This window comes from Balaenoptera physalus, assembly GCF_965194825.1.
Source record: "Balaenoptera physalus genome assembly, chromosome: 1".
Classification (NCBI taxonomy): domain Eukaryota; kingdom Metazoa; phylum Chordata; class Mammalia; order Artiodactyla; family Balaenopteridae; genus Balaenoptera; species Balaenoptera physalus.
This window is the reverse complement of record NC_138882.1, coordinates 82,032,645-82,048,005: the sequence shown is the minus strand read 5'-3', so window position 1 is coordinate 82,048,005 and position 15,361 is coordinate 82,032,645. Positions and strand designations below refer to the sequence as shown.

Below are 15,361 nucleotides of genomic sequence, written 5' to 3'. Positions count from 1 at the left end.
CCTGGTTTGTTATCTCCATAACCCAAGGGAAAAGAGGGTTCAGTTATAAGTTTCCCAGTTTTAGGGGAGCTTCTGTGGGCCTTCCCTAAAATGACCTATTTCTGAAGCTGAGGGAATGAATGAATGAACTGTACTCAGGGGAGACGAGGCCCCTTCTCAGAACTCCCTTCCGTGTCCTCACACTGCACGGCAGTGCTTCCTCAGGAGCCGGAGGCCTTCTCCCTGCACACCCCGCCCCAACCCCGGGGGACTTCACTCACCGTCCTCAGGGCAGGGCCCCAGTTCGCGGCTGTCCCTGGAGTCAGAGGCCAGGTGCTCCTTGGCTGGAGGGGACAGGGAGCTGTCTATCCATCTAGCTGCCTCTGTGTGGAAACCGCCCACAGGCGTGGTGCCACCAGACGACTCTCCCCCGAGGGACCTGAGCAGCTCTTTGTGGGCCAGCTCCATGTCCTGGAAGAGTTGTAGAGGGACATCTGCTCTCAAGCCCCTCTGTTCATGAGCCCCTGGGGAAGGGGCAATGCCCTCTTATCCGTGGGGTCCAGGGGATGGGTTGTGCTTGAGGGCGGCTGGGTGGGCTGAGGGTAGAGCCCAGGCCGGGATCTAGGGCTCCCATGGAGACACACTGTGTAGCTCACTCGCGTGGGTGATGGGTCTTGGCGCAATGGACTGAGGCCTCCAGGGTCCCAGGCCCTTACCTTGAGCCTGTTGAGCTTGACGGTGAGCTGCTCGATGGTACGGAAGATCACGCCAACGTCCCTGAGGGCCAGGCTCGGGGGAGAGCGGCCCGGGCGCCTTTGATCTCCATTGCCTTCCCGAAGCGCGGGCGGAGGTTCCGTCTGCGAGGCAGGGAGGCCATCGGGCTGGGAGGGGCTCACGTGTGCCCCTGAGGGGTCAGTGCTTGAGTCCAGGGGTCCTGCCGGCATGCTCACGTAAAAGCAGTTCCCTGTCCCCAGCAAGACAAAGAGATTAGGAGGCAAACAGAGAGGAAGTCTAAGCCATCTTCCGCTCCCCTGGTGTTCCCCAGGCCAGCTGATGGGGCCAGGGAAGCCATCCTGCAGGCGAGCTTGGAGTAGGCTGGCCTCAGGCTGCCTACCAGTCTCCCAAAAGCCCTCCTCCAGAGAGCCTTCGAGATGGCGACTTTGCTCAGCTTGGCCCAGAGCAGGGGAGATGCTTAGTGGTGGAAGTTAAGGGAGAAGGGGCAGGGTGGTTGTGTTTCTTCTGGGAAACGGGAGTGGCTCCCATTCCCTGAAGGAAGGGTAAAGAGGGCATGGGCTGGTTTTAGGCACTTTTGAAAAAGAGCGGGCGGTAGCCTCCTTCACTCTGCCCCATCTCAGGCTCTGCTGCTGAACTTCGACACGGTGCCCTGCCCCAACTGCCATCTACTTCACGATCCTCGAGGTACCTCAACCCATCAGATGGGGTCGGGGACAGATAAAGAAGGACGTAAGGCTTACTGACAGGGCAGTAAGCATAGGTAAGTGCCCAGGAGCCTGGAAGGCCACGTAAGCCCTTTCCCACAGTGACACTGGATGGTGACTAGTGTCGGGGACAGGTGGCTCAGAATGTCAGGCTAAGGACACTGGGCCAGGCTTCCCCGCCCCCTTGCGTGACTAAGCAGAGCTGCTTAACCCTACTGCTTTGAATGGGGCCTGTGCAGCTCTCGGCGAGGGGCTGGCACAGGGTCTATTCTCCCGTCTTCAGGCCCACGTCCTACTCCTCACCCACTGCAGACAGTTCAGGGAGTACGTACGGAGGCGTGTGGCCACGTGACTGCAGGCAAGGGTCTAACACCTGAAGCCCAGTTCTGCCCGTGGGCCCGCATTCTAGCCCTGGCCTGTCTCTGGCTCCGAGGAGAAGTTCATTACCCGTAGCCTTTGCTCCGCCTTCCACTTCGGGTGGCTCAGGCTCTGACTGGCCACTCTCTGGTAGTGCAGGGACAACTTTGCTGCCTGCCACCTCAGCTGCACCGACACCACCACCAGGGAGAGTAGAGACTGAGAGAGAAGGAGAGGGAAGGGAGAGAGAGTAGGAAGGAGAGGGAGAAGGAAGGGGGGAGGGAGTGGGGGTGGAGAAAAAGGGAAGAACAAAGTGAACACAAGATCACACATGATTATACCCCAGGGAGCTAGAGAGAGCCGCTCCACCAATTCACCAGAGGAGAGAGAAGGGAGGTCAGGTCCCAGAAACCCAGGAGAGAGCACACACCTTGGGCAGATGGAAAGAAAAATGCTCCTGGAAAAGGAGGCAGAGCTGGGCACTAGGGGAGGAAAGGAGACCCCCTAGCACTAACATGGAACCCCGCCCCAACCTCAACCCCTCGAGGGCATCCCGCGCTTCGGTTCATCTTTCCTGCTGCACTCCTCAGACCAGGCTGCCCTCTCTTCAGCTTACTCTTCCCTCCCTCCCCCGAGCTCTGGCCAGACAAACCTGCCCTGAGCCTCCATCCCAGCCAGTCTTGGCTTTTCGTGTCTTACTGTCCACGGCATTCCACAAGCAGCCGGGCGCCCTCCCTACGTCCCTGCTCATTCACCACAGCTCCACACCCTCCACACGTCTCCCCAGCCTTGTCCTCAGCCCCTAGTCTTGGCTCCACATCTAGTCCCGCTGCCACCTCCATCCTACACGCCAATTCCTTCACTGCTATCTGGAGTGACCGGCTGCAAGCACCTGCCCTTGTCTTTCTGGGAATGAGGCTCCTGAGAAGAGCCCCACTTTTCCTTAGAACTGGAAGAGAAGTGAAAAACGCTAGCAGAAACTTTTATTGACAGTTGATTTGTGCCAAGCAGTAGTAATATACTTATATTGTAGAATGAAGTCCAGAGGTGATTCAGATTTTTGCCTAAGGTCACATGGGTACTAAGTGACGGAGCTAGGACTTTGCACCTCAGCTGTCCAACCCCAAAGCCTTTGCATGATAGCAACATGTCTCCTTCCCCCAGGATCTGGGCGAGCCTCTGCAAACATGGTTTGCAGGATAGAGCCATCTGGAAGACTCAGCACTACCCTAGCAAAATTGGGCATGTGTCTCCCCAGTGGCCACCCCAATTTATTTTACCTTTTCTCACAACTTTGTAACTTCCTGTTGCCTCTGTGCTCGAAGCTTCTTCCTCTGGATTCCTGTCCAGCTCAGGAGAGTCCCAGATCCCAGAATTTCTGGTCCTTGGGGGCAGGTGTTCCAGAGAACAGACAGCCATGTCCTCCTGCTGGCCCCGCTCTGGCCCTGAGAGCCGGGCACTGTCCCCTTCACCCCCAGTGGGAGCTCGCCCTGGGGAGCCTGGGTCCCAGGGGTGAGAAGTGATGCTGATGACGGAAGGTGTAGGTGTCAGGTCGTCCTCGGGCTCCCCGGAAGCCTGTGGGTCCATGGGGTGACCTGGCAGCAGGCTCCACAGGATCAGGTGCCGCAGGTTCTCCACTGGAGGGGAAACAGCGCGATGGCTTCCTGGAAATAGGACTACACGCCTCGCCAGTCGGGGGAGGGTGCAGAGGTGGCAGGAGGGCCACTGCTCCCCTCTCCCACAGCCATCTTGGTGAAACTGCTTCAGTCACAGGGTGGAGCTGGGGGACTCTGGCCAACCAGCTGGGTGGGGGGGGACAGAAATGACAATTGTCTCTCTGCATCCATCTCTCCTCAAACACAACAGGGAGAGCCTTCGAGCAGGTAAGACAGTGGGGTGTCTGCCATGGCGTTCACAATGGCCATGCTACTGGGACACTGGGGGCTGATGGTTGGGGCCATGAGGCACTCACCGTCCTCCAGGGCTGCATCGGCGAGTCCTTCCATGAACAGAGGGCCTGGGAGGGGCAGGAGGATGGGGTCCCTTGTCCTGCTGCCCCTGTTCTCTCCATCCAGGGAGGCAGAAGGGTGAGGCAGGGTACCCAGCTCCTCTTCTTCTATGCTGCCCTCCGGCTCAGGGCCCTCTAGCAGGACCGGGTGCTTCCCTTTGACCCTCTGCTGGGGCCCAGTGCCTGTTTTGGATGGGAGGACAGTGTAAGACAGGGAAAGAGGGAAGGCACGTATGGGTTGATCCCAGGCCCAGCTTTGGGTTCAAGGGGCTGGGAACATTGGCTGATTCCACAATGTTTACTGAGCACCTACTATGGCCAGGCACTGTCCCAGGCTCTTGGCATACATCAGTAAATAAAACAGAGATCCCTGCCCTATGGAACTTAAATTCTAGTGGACGGACATAGAGAAAAATAAAATAAGTAAGTAAATTGTCTAAATAAATTAGAGAAGTGCTACAGGAAAGAAGAAAACATAGCGCAGGGTGTGGGAGATCAGGAATGCTGGTATTAAACGGAGTGGTCAGAGAAGGTATATTGGTGCAAAGCTGACACCTGCACAAAGACTTGAAGTGGGTGCGGGAGTTAGGAGAAGCATTCTAAGCAGAAGGAAACAGAAAAGGGACCCAGCCAGGGAATCCACTGGGGAGATTTCTCTCTAAACATGAGACCCTAAGTTATTTCACATAAAAACTCAACGAGAATTCTGTCTGAGACCCTCTTGCCCCTGCCAATCCCATCCCGGTGACTGTATCTTCAGCCCTTTGGGCTCCCTATCCCTGCCCCCGCAAGACTCCGGTGCCTGCAGATCTGAGTGCATTCTGCTCTCCGTTAGGCACCCTCGGGCCTGACCGCCCCTCTCTTCCTCCCCTGCTCAATACCTGGCACCCAGAGAGCCCAGGCTGAGAGCTCTGTGCAAGTGAGCTGGTCCACATTCGCTTCAGCCTGTTCTCTTTCCTCTTCCAGACTCTTCCTTGCTCACTCTGTTTCTTCTCTACTCTTATCAAAACCTCACACCTCTGGCCCCGACGGCCCTCTCCCGTCACCCCCACAGGCACACCTGACCACCTCCCTACTGTGCCTACAGAAAATGGACGGGGTTGGGCTCCCACAAAGACAGCTCAGGGGACTTACCTCCAGGTACTGTCTCAGGCTCTGGCTCACTACGGAACACCTCGGAGTCATCCAGTCCTACCCTGAGGGAAGAAACAGCCAAGGGTGAGAGACGATAGCCTGCTGGGAATTCTGGCTCTCTGCCAGACAGGAGGAGGTGGCCATGTCATGAAATTCCACTCTGGCCTCCTGAGTTGGGATGGGCAATGAAGGAGCAGGGCCCAAGGAGGGAGGGGTTTAGACTCCGGCACCTGCCGTCTGGCTGGCAACCTGGAGGGGAGGGTGGGTGTCGGCCAAGCTTCTCCTGGTCACGATTTTATACCCCCCGACCCCACTTCAGGCACAGTCTCTACTACAGCCGAGTGGGGGGGCTGCAGGGGGAGAGCAGACGGGCGCGGAAGGCAGAGATGTGAGGGTACCTTCCGCCACCTGCCCGCTGACGTCTGCCGCTGAGGCTGCCCATCCCCGGGGGTGAAGGGCTTAGAAGCAGCAAACAAGTGGCCTGGAGTGGGGATGGTGAAGGGGCCTGGAGGGCTAAGCACCTGCTGGGCGTGGGGCTCTGGTGGGCTGGCTCCTGGGGGCCTGAGGGCGGCGGGTGGACGGGCTTTGGGGCGGCTCCAGGGTGCCTGGTGGCATTCCGCACGGCCTCTTCTAAGAGCTCCATCCATCTGTTGCTCAGCGGGAACAGTGAGAACTGGTGGTGAGAACAGGACCGAGGCACACAGCCTCTCCCCTTACCGACCCCCTGCGCCAGAGCTGCGAAGCCCTTCGCCAGGCCCTGCTCTGAGGACCCCCTCTGCCCAGCAGGGTACCCCCTTCCTTGCAGTCCCGACTGGCTGCTCACATTGGGTTACATTACTCGCAGCTACCAATTACTGAACACCAACTCTCTGTTACTCGTTGTGCTAAGCATTCTATATCTCTCTCTTTTTAAAATTAATTAATTTTTGGCTATGTTGGGTCTTAGTTGCTGTGCGTGGGTTTTCTCTGGTTGTGGCGAGTGGGGGCTACTCTTCGTTGTGGTGTGCGGACTTCTCATTGCAGCAGCTTCTCTTGTTGCGGAGCACGGGCTCTAGGCGCACGGGCTTCAGTAGTTGTGGCTCGCGGGCTTAGTTGCTCTGTGGCATGTGGGATCTTCCCGGACCAGGGCTCGAACCTGTGTCCCCTGCATTGGCAGGCGGATTCTTAACCACTGCGCCACCAGGGAAGTCCCTCTATATCTCTTCTGTCTCTCAAAATAACTCTCAAGAGGTAGCATTATCCACATTTCGCAGATGAAAACCTGGAGCCTGAGAAACTGCCTGACTCAACCTATCTCCTCCCACTGTGCCATGCTGCCTCTGGCTGGCCACTGTTGGGAATACGGGTGAGTGAATGCCCTGGGTGGGGATGAGGGTCCCGGAGGCAAACGCCTTTGAAGAATGTGGGCATTTGCAACGCTTGATGGGGGAAGGGAAGAAAAACCCCAGGGGAAAGGAGGGGGGCCAGAGAAAGGAAAGCAGCCTCAGAAAGGCTGGAAGACTGCTGGGGACTCCTCCTCCCTAGGGCAGGCCTGCTCATGGGGTCAGGGGCGGTGACACCGTAAACCTCTCTACTCCTGTCTTATCTCCCACTTCCCCTCAAGGCCCCGTCCTGTGAATGCTCTGGGGCGCAGCCCTGGCCTCCCTGTCCACATCCTCATACACCGCCCTGGTCCCAAGGGGACGGCAGTTACGTGGGACCGCCCCCCCCATCAGGCAATCCTCACGTGTTCTTGTCTGATGACGTCAATGCCACCAGCTCGTAGATCTGGGGTGGGCCCAGCTCGGAGGTACAGATAATGAAGAAGGCCCGTTTATCTGTGTGAGAGACAGAAGGCAGAAGGGTCTGCATTGGGGGTGGCAGAGGCATGACTGCAGCCTGAGCCAAGGCGACAGAGTGCGGACTTGAAGTCCTCACCCTCAACCAGCTGAGGAATGCAGCACCAGACGGACCTGGGTCCTCAGAACCACTTGGGGCTCGCTTACAAAGAGGACAGAGGCAATTCTGGGTCCCGTAATGCCATCTTCACAGCCACCCCCATTACCTCTCGCTTTCCGAACAGCGAAGGCTGAGGGGTGTACGGTGCTTAGGGTTTATAAAACTACATCATACCCATCCTCCCTTTACACCCTCCCTCCAAGAGACAGATATCACCCCCCATGTTATAGATGAAGAAAGCGAGCCCAGAGAATTTGGTTGCCTGGCTCTTGCTCCAGAGCCCTTCTTGTACACACTCTGCTTCTCACTGAAATGCTCTGAGCACTGGACCAGGCTCTGGACTGTGGGTGTGTCCGTCTTCTGCAAGCGAGCTCTGCCCGTCACTTTTGCAGCAGGAAGGGTTGTCCTTCCTGCTCTTCTCTGCCCAATCCTGCTACCTCATCCCCAGCGCCCACATCCCATCCTGCCTGAACCACACTGTCCTCCCTCATCGTGGTCCCCATCCTACCCATCACCCTACCCCACGCTGGACCATATCCTCCTGCTTCAATGAGTCAGGGCTAGGAGGAAAGGCACACAGGAGGGCTGATAAGCTCTGTACAGCCCCAGATCGGCCCCGCATCACCCAGTGCTCGCTGGACACGAGTAACAGGGCTCATGGCCCCGGGGTGTGGGCCGGCTGGGACTGTCTCCTCACGGGTACCTGTGGCCACGGAGCGGACGAGCACGGCATTGAGCTTGAGCACCGGGCTGAAGGTCTGCTTGCTGTCCGAGGAGCCCACGGCTGTCTTGCTGTGGCACTTCAGCAGCAGCTTCTCATCCTGTTTCTGCAGCAGCACGAGGAGGTCCTCCAGCAGCAGCACGTGGAGGTCTGGAGGGGTGTGGTGCTGGTGAGGTGTTCTCTGTTGCCCACTCATCCCCCATTAACACATGGGGTACCAGAGGCCCTTGGATAGTCATCTCCAGGATCTAGGAAGCCCTGTAGTCTGGTGACCTCTGACTGCTTTGTTTTTGGTCCTTCCTCCCCATGCTGTGCTTAAGGAGCCTTGAGCTCTCATCCCCAGTCGTGTTTCAAGCTGCCTCCTTACCATCCCTTTAGAGCACCGGGTACAGGGCTTATGATCCAGAGAGGGAAGAGCCCAGGGGCAGTGCCCTAGATTCCCTCTTGGCCCCAGTCCCCTGGCACTTACCCAGGGTCTTGTCCTTGCTGATCCTCCAGGTCAGGGGCCCCTCATGGATCATCTTTCTGGTTGTAAGATCCAGACTCTGTTAAGGAGACACCATTTATTCAACAAGTATCTGAAAACCTAGACACTGTGCTAAGGTGCTGGGCATCAGTGGTGAACAAGAGTAGTCCTTGCCCTCACACTCCTGTGGGGGATGCAGACAAGTAAAAAGGCAACTACAAAGTCACGTGCTACGTGCTGTGCTGGGGGATATGCCGATGGTTATGGCAGGGGTCTCTCTATCCCCTACTACATGCTGTGTACTCTCCTAGGATCACTCTGCTTTACCTGCCCTTTCCCTCAGCTTTATGTTCTCCCAAATGACCTTCACCTTTACCTTGAGTTTACTCCCATCCCCTGCTCTCCCAGACTGAGTTCAAACATCTAGCCTTTATGGTAGGGCTGTCTGCCCTTGTCTATCTCGGGATGGGGTGACAATGGTAACTGGGGCTGTGTGTATTCCAGGGCCCCCATCGCGCCATCCTATCACAGACAGGCCCAGGTCTCCTCCCCTCCACCTTCTCCAGGTCCTGACCGGAGCACATGTGGGGCTGACGACGCTGCAGCCTCAGCCTCCTACCTTGAACTCCGCTGCCAGGGGGTTGCTGGCCCTCTCCAGGGAGGTGGTGTCCAGGCGTTTCTGGTAGCCCTCTAGACGGTGCTGGTTCTCTGTCTGCTTCACTGCTTCGTTCACGTACTTGAGAATTTCCCGGCACTGATCCCGGGCCCGGCAGAGTTTCTCGTGCTCAGAGGTGCCACCTAGCCATGGCGCAGAGAGGAGGTGGTGAGGGCTCCTGCCTGAGAAGTCTGTCAGAGCCCGAGAGCGCCTGGCTACCAACAGCCACTGGCCCGTCGCCAACCAGCAGGGATGGGTGTAGACACGCCACCCTTGCCTAACTTGGACCTCGACCGTAAGGATGACTTATGCTGAGGGTCCTTGGGTTTCAGACCACGGCTCTGAAGACACTGATAGCCCTCGGGAGTTCCTGCCTAGACCACAGGCACTCTACGGGTGTGGAGGACAGGAGCGGAGACAGGGACTGCGGGTGATGACAGTGATGGTGTCTCCCTCTAGGAACACCTGTTCAAATCAGGTTGTGGTTCTTCCCACTTCTACACGCTGACGCCAACATCCCAAACTTGAGGGTGGTGAGAGCTGCTCAGGATCCCAGGGACAGTGACAACCTGGGGTTAGACCCTCCTATTCAGCATGGTCCCCTACTCCTGTGGAGTAAGCACGCATGGCTGTATCTTTTGTGCATCGCACAGAGACGTCCAGCAGGGGGATCAACAGGGCTAAAATCCAGCCACAGCCTCTGGCGTGGGACCACGATCCTCAGAGGAGCCAAGGTGCCCTCTGTGCGCTAACCTGTGTCACTCAGATGCTTCCCTCTGATCTGCACAGAGGCCCCACACAGGCCAGCGGCAGCCCTTACCTCCTCCTGCTGCTGAGCACCTTAGTTTTGCCAAAGCACATTTACAATCGTTACCTTCTTTGAGACTGACCATAACAACACAAGGATGAAGACCTGAAGACCAGAGAGGTCAAGTGACTTGCTAAGGACACGAAGCAAGTCAGTACTAGAACCAGGGTCTGAGCTGCGGGCTGCTGCCTCCCAACGCCAGCCTTCTGTGAGCCCTACCCTCCGTGTGCTTGATGATGTTCTCCAGCAGCAGTGGGTACTTGGTGAGCCGCTGCATCTCAGAGATGATGAGGTCTCTAAGCTGCAGCCGTCGGCACTGAGGGTGGCTCTCAGCCTCCTAGACAGAAGGAGGAACAGAGGAAGACGTCAGCCTGGATTATGAGCTGGCTGTGAGCTCAGGACATGGAGCCGAAGGGGATGTGGTCAAATAAGCCACATAAAGCAGGTAGTATTCCCACTTTATAGACAAGGAAACCGAGATCCATCTAAGTAAATACAGGCACTGGTAGGTGAGCGGGGCCTTCTGATGGCCAGTCCAGTGTCTCCGTCTTGAGAACGGGTATGTGTCAGTGTTTCTGAAGAGGGGGCGTTGGGGAGGGTGTGGATGGAGCAGAAAGTTGCCGTTTACCCTCCCCTGTAGAGAGAAGAGGCCAAGCGCCTGGAGCTGGGGGCCGGGAGGGGAGTCCGGGAGATTGTGGGTGAACCCGGTTAACTGTCCCCCTCAGCCTTAGTGAGCTAGGACTGAACTGGCTGCTCTCGGTGGCGACGAGGGGAGGCCGAGCGTACCTGCATGAAGAGCTGGAACCGGCTCTCCTTGCGCTGCCTGGTCTTGATCAGCTCCAGGGCGATGGACTGATAGGAGCAGAACTGCGCGGCCACCTGCTGCAGCTCCTCCCGGGCGGGGCCATCGAACTGAGAGGCAGAAGGGACACCACACGGCCCCGGCCTCACACCCCTGCCTGGGACCGCTCCCCCCCACCTCCTCTTGCCGCCTCCTCCAGGCCTGGGCAGCCATACCCGAGCCAGCATGAGGTCACTGACTTCTTTGATGATGGGGCCCTCCTCCCGGAGCTTCCTCATGGCTTCACACCAGGAATCTGGGGCAAGGAGAAAAGACAGAAGTGCCTGGGGTTGGGCCGCATGGCCAGGCCCTTCATGACGAGAGAAGAGGGATCTGAGGGCAGGGCCGTGGGGCAGGGTCTCCAGTCATTTCGCTTGTGGGGGGACTGGAATGTTGATGTTCAGGCTGCATATCAGGTTCTCTCGCCAAAGAGGGCTGCTGGGGGCTATCTGCTTGGGGGGGTCCTGGCATGCGGGCAGAGCTGGGGCAGAAACCTGAAGGCTGGCCAGGGAAGGGGGCAGGCGGGGTGGGCTCCTCACTGTGGATCTCGACGAGCTCGGGCAGGTTGGGGAAGAGCCGCACCAGCTCCTCCCGGGGCAGCAGGCCCTCCTTCTTCATCCGCTGGTAGAAGATCAGGTCCAGCACCCGGAGTGTGCGCAGGTGGGAAGCCTCTGTCACAAACAGCTCTGAGCGGGGGTAGTGACGGGAAGGGGCAGAAAGACAGCGGGAAGACCCGTCAGCAAGGATCTCATCACTACCGGGACCTCCCAACCACCTTTGGTGCTGGTTTCAGATGGTGTGTCAACTTCTCTCTCCCCAGGGGCCAGAACTGAGGTGGCCCTTACAGGAACCACAACGTGGCCGCTCTCGCCCCCAGGCCCCCCACTATTTTCTCTACCATCATCTGCGCCTGAGGCGCTCTGCACCTGTTCCCGCCTGAGTCTCACCGTTGATGACCTCCTGCCGGTCAATCTCCCTCTGGCTTAGCCCAGCCACCACATCCTTGCCCACTGTATGCTGCCAGTTTTGGGCGTCGGGCTCTGGCTCCAGGTCAGACAGCTGGCCCAGATCATCTTCTAGGAGGTTGGGGAGGAGGGCATCTGTGCAGAACCCCAAGCTGGGGGACTCAGTGCTCCTGGAGGAAAACAGGCAGCTCAGTGTCACACGGAGGAAAAACTCAAACACGGGGTTTGTCCCTCCGCCTCCTGCCCACCGCCCGGGGCCCATGGGAAGCCAGCAGGCCACGAAGAGGAGCTGCACCACCAACCGGCCCCTGGAAGGGGAGTGGGGGCAGCTGAGCATGGCTGGGGCACGGACACCTAACAGAGGCGCTATGGCACCCATCGCTCACCTGCGGCCCATTTTGGGGGTGAAGGGAGGGGTTGGGTTCTCAAGAGACCTGTGGAGAGAATGTCAACTCTCAGCAACCCTCTGCTTCTGCCCGGCCCCCAAGATATCAGCGGGCTGAGCCCCTGAGCCCCGCCCACCTGGTGGAGAGGCTGGAGGCGGAGGACGAGGCGGACTGGTGGAGGCGGGCGGCCTCTGCGGCCGCGTCCATGTCCACGTCGCTGCGAGAACGGGGCACGTTCTCTGCCTTCCGGGACCGCTTCATCTCCTCCCGGCCCTTCAGGCTCTCAGAGCGGCCCAGGCGAATCTCTGAGCGAGAACTGGATGGAGAGGGCAAAAGACCTTGGCGTCTTATATCTGGCCAGCTTTGACCTGCTGCCCCATCTCAGGGGTGCCTCAGCGCCGCAGGCTTCCACCCCAAACACCAGACCCAAAGGGTCCCAACTCCCGGTGGCAGACGCTGCTCAGTGACAAACCACTTCTGCTACAAAATCCTTCCTTTCCCCAGCCCAGCTGGATGGACAGAGCCTCTCAGCTTCCTTGTGACTGGTCAGGAAGGGATCCTAACAGGAAGGTGAAATCTGGGACTAACTGAATCAGACTTGTGGGGTGTCTGGATGCCAAAGACCCCAAGTCCCCATCAGGAAAGCTGTGGATACCAAAGTCCCTCATCAGGGACAACAAGGTCCCACCTTCCCCGCCCCTGGCCATCTCGTGGCCAGCTCATCGGGCCCTCTGCTTTGGAACAGGTCGGCTCCCACCCTGGACTCTGCTTGAGGCGGATCTCTCCTTTTACAAGATCTTTTAAGAGGGAAGTGAAAGCACTATCTTCACACACTCTTTAGTATTCTCCACACTGCCTGTCAGAAAATTCTATCCGCTGTTGAATTCCCACCCCTCCAGCTGTGATGTGGACCGTGGATTTCTTCCATTCTTATCCGGACAGCACCCTTCCTAGGCTTCCAGTCCCCTCTCGGGAGCAGACCAGCTTGGGAGGGTGCTTACAGGGGCCTGTTTACTGATGGGCAGGACCTGCTCCCTGGCCTACCATGCTTGGCCCCTGAGTGTCTGTGGGGCTTGATGAGATGCTGACGACTGGGTGTTGCTCTTTTTCGAGTCCTGCAGTGCCTCAGCCCTGTGACAGCTGGCATCTCTGACCCCTAGCTGCCCCAGGATGGTGCCTCCCCCCACGGTCCTGCTGGGCTAGTTCCTTGCTGACATTATTACTAATCTACATCCTGCTCTGCCTCTAGGACCACAGAAGGCCTAGAGGGTCTGGAGAGGTCTTAATAGCACAGCAGGTTGCTGCAGAGAAGGAGCCAAATGGCTTGGTCTCCATTCATCAAGTCTCTCTGAACTGCCAGAGGATCCAAATGCCGCTCCCCTGCCCAGGTCCTGGGGGTTCGCCTGCAGGGTTAGAAACCATACTGCCAGCTGATGCCCTACTGAACTCACCCCTTGAAGTCTGACAGAACAATTCCAACACAGACTAACTCAAAACACTTTCACCAGTGCCCCACAATGGGTCACTTTAGCACCACAACAAACCTCATGCAATGAGGTTCCTGGGGCTTCTTTCAAGTACCCAGAAGTGAGTAATGATCCCACCAAGAAGTGAGGCATACAACCCACCTCTGGCCAAAAATTCCTAGACTATTGCTGTCTAGAATTGGGGGCTTCTTATACCTGTTTAGTTTCTACGACAACCTCTGACCCACCATGCTGCCGATGCCATTTCTTCTAAGATTGCCAGTGAACTCATAACCATCAAACCCAAAGGCTTCTGCTGAGAGTAGATTTAGAATCCCAGTGAATGTCTCAGGGCAAATTTACCTAACAACTTGAAGAATACGTTTACAAATGGTCTCAAATATTTCCTCAAAATGTTGATAGTATATCTTATAATTGTGCATTTGATACATCTGTAGGATCACACCTACCCCAGCAATCATATAATTTGTATATTTAATTTACTCAGTAATATTAGAACTCAACCTCTGACCCCAGTACAAATCTAACCTTTATCTTACCTAAATCTTTGTTAATTCTCAGTATGGCAAAATCTTTTAATGAGTATTAAGCTTATAAAGGCTTAGTATAAACAGAAAGGAGTAACCCTGCATACAAGCAGGAACGTTTGACTTACAGTTTGGTAATTAGTTATTTCAGGGGTAAAATGGTTTGACTAATCAGGCTGTTACATGCTGACTTGCCTTTGGGTCTGCCTTTAGTCCAGCTCGGCAGTGTACACAAGAACTATTTTTGTATACGCAAGACCACATTTACTGTACCTCAAGTGTGGCTTAAGGAATTTGCAAGGATGTTTCTGACTACAGGCAGTTTTCACTTTAAGTGCTGGCTGCAGAATTTTAGACGTGACTTGATGGCTGTCATGCCACAGTCAAGAGCAAGTCTAAGAGTACATGTCACCACCAGAGAAGGGTTCTTCTTAGAATCCGGCCCAAGATGGAGAATGTGAGCAATGTCACAGCCTCCATTCCCCGTTTTCTTCTTGAAAGAAGAGCAGTTTGTTTTGTTTTTTTTTTTTAAAGTGATGGATTTTTTTTTTTTTTAGAAATTCTTTTTTTTAAAAATTATTTATTTATTTATTTATTTATTTATTTATTTATTTATTTATTTATGGCTGTGTTGGGTCTTCGTTTCTGTGTGAGGGCTTTCTTTAGTTGCGGCAAGTGGGGGCCACTCTTCATCGCGGTGCGCGGGCCTCTCACTATCGTGGCCTCTCCCGTTGCGGAGCACAGGCTCCAGACGCGCAGGCTCAGCAATTGTGGCTCACGGGCTTAGTCGCTCCGCGGCATGTGGGATCTTCCCAGACCAGGGCTCGAACCCATGTCCCCTGCATTGGCAGGCAGATTCTCAACCACTGCGCCACCAGGGAAGCCCGAGCAGTTTGTTTTGAATCAATGAGGCATTCTATTATAGGACGTTCCCTTTCTATTTCTTCGCTGAGATGTACATCTGATGCCCAAGTTACACCGTCTGCCTTTAAAGCAGCCAGCAGAACCTCATCTCTAGCTCTCTTCTTCACGGGCGCCACAGACTGTCTTTAGCCTGACTTCCTTATTGCCCAGGATTTCCCTTCGCCCCACTCTGTACTCTTCTCCAGCCTTGTCATTTAGGGTTTCCTGACTAGCTGCTTTATAACATAATGTAGCTCATTCTTGGGGTGGAGGCTACGGAGTGGCCAGGGGGTGAATCCAAAGGAAATTTTAAAGGCATATGGTTCTTGGACTGGAAGGTCAGGGGCCCTGCTCTCTCTCCCGCTGGCCTCTGATCACCAACACATAGTATGTCTTCTTCTGAACATACCCAGGCGGGAAGGTTGGGGGAGAGGGAGAGAGCTCTATAGTGGGAGCCTTACAGTCTAGTTGGGGGTAAAGTAGCTGGCACTGAACCTTAGCCCTGAACCCTGCCCACGCTCCCCTCCCTGGGCAGCCAGCAGGCCCCATCCAGCCACTGCTACCTGTCGCTCTCCAGCAGGTCCTCGGGAAAGCTTCCCGTTGAGAGTCGCTGCGTCCCAGGTTCCGGGGCATCGTACTGCTGGTTGTTCTCAAAGTGCTGAATGATGTTCCTCACGTTGCCTGGTTTGACTGGAAGCAGAAACAAGATAATGAAAGATACTCTGCCTTCTGTTCAGGGATGACTTC

General features: G+C 56.2%; 1 protein-coding gene across 11 annotated transcripts in view; it reads right to left on the bottom strand.

Annotated features, from left to right (window-relative positions):
* Positions 1 to 15,361, bottom strand: part of ARHGEF11 (Rho guanine nucleotide exchange factor 11) — a 111,691-nt gene that overhangs the window by 1,530 nt on the left and 94,800 nt on the right. For 6 of the 11 annotated variants that reach the window (XM_082421085.1, XM_082421086.1, XM_082421081.1 and 3 more), the window contains 19 exons: positions 15,178 to 15,304; positions 11,834 to 12,013; positions 11,698 to 11,745; positions 11,294 to 11,481; positions 10,886 to 11,032; positions 10,523 to 10,602; positions 10,292 to 10,417; positions 9,725 to 9,842; positions 8,662 to 8,840; positions 8,046 to 8,121; positions 7,559 to 7,726; positions 6,644 to 6,734; positions 5,439 to 5,564; positions 4,918 to 4,979; positions 3,748 to 3,966; positions 3,056 to 3,412; positions 1,866 to 1,961; positions 696 to 943; positions 261 to 450 (listed from right to left, as the gene is read on the bottom strand). In XM_082421085.1, coding sequence (XP_082277211.1) covers positions 261 to 450; positions 696 to 943; positions 1,866 to 1,961; positions 3,056 to 3,412; positions 3,748 to 3,966; positions 4,918 to 4,979; positions 5,439 to 5,564; positions 6,644 to 6,734; positions 7,559 to 7,726; positions 8,046 to 8,121; positions 8,662 to 8,840; positions 9,725 to 9,842; positions 10,292 to 10,417; positions 10,523 to 10,602; positions 10,886 to 11,032; positions 11,294 to 11,481; positions 11,698 to 11,745; positions 11,834 to 12,013; positions 15,178 to 15,304 — 2,826 coding nt within the window. Of the gene's footprint in view, positions 1 to 260; positions 451 to 695; positions 944 to 1,865; positions 1,995 to 3,055; positions 3,413 to 3,747; positions 3,967 to 4,917; positions 4,980 to 5,438; positions 5,565 to 6,643; positions 6,735 to 7,558; positions 7,727 to 8,045; positions 8,122 to 8,661; positions 8,841 to 9,724; positions 9,843 to 10,291; positions 10,418 to 10,522; positions 10,603 to 10,885; positions 11,033 to 11,293; positions 11,482 to 11,697; positions 11,746 to 11,833; positions 12,014 to 15,177; positions 15,305 to 15,361 lie in introns of all 11 variants that reach the window. The other 5 variants (XM_082421084.1, XM_082421079.1, XM_082421082.1 and 2 more) reach the window with 1 other exon arrangement.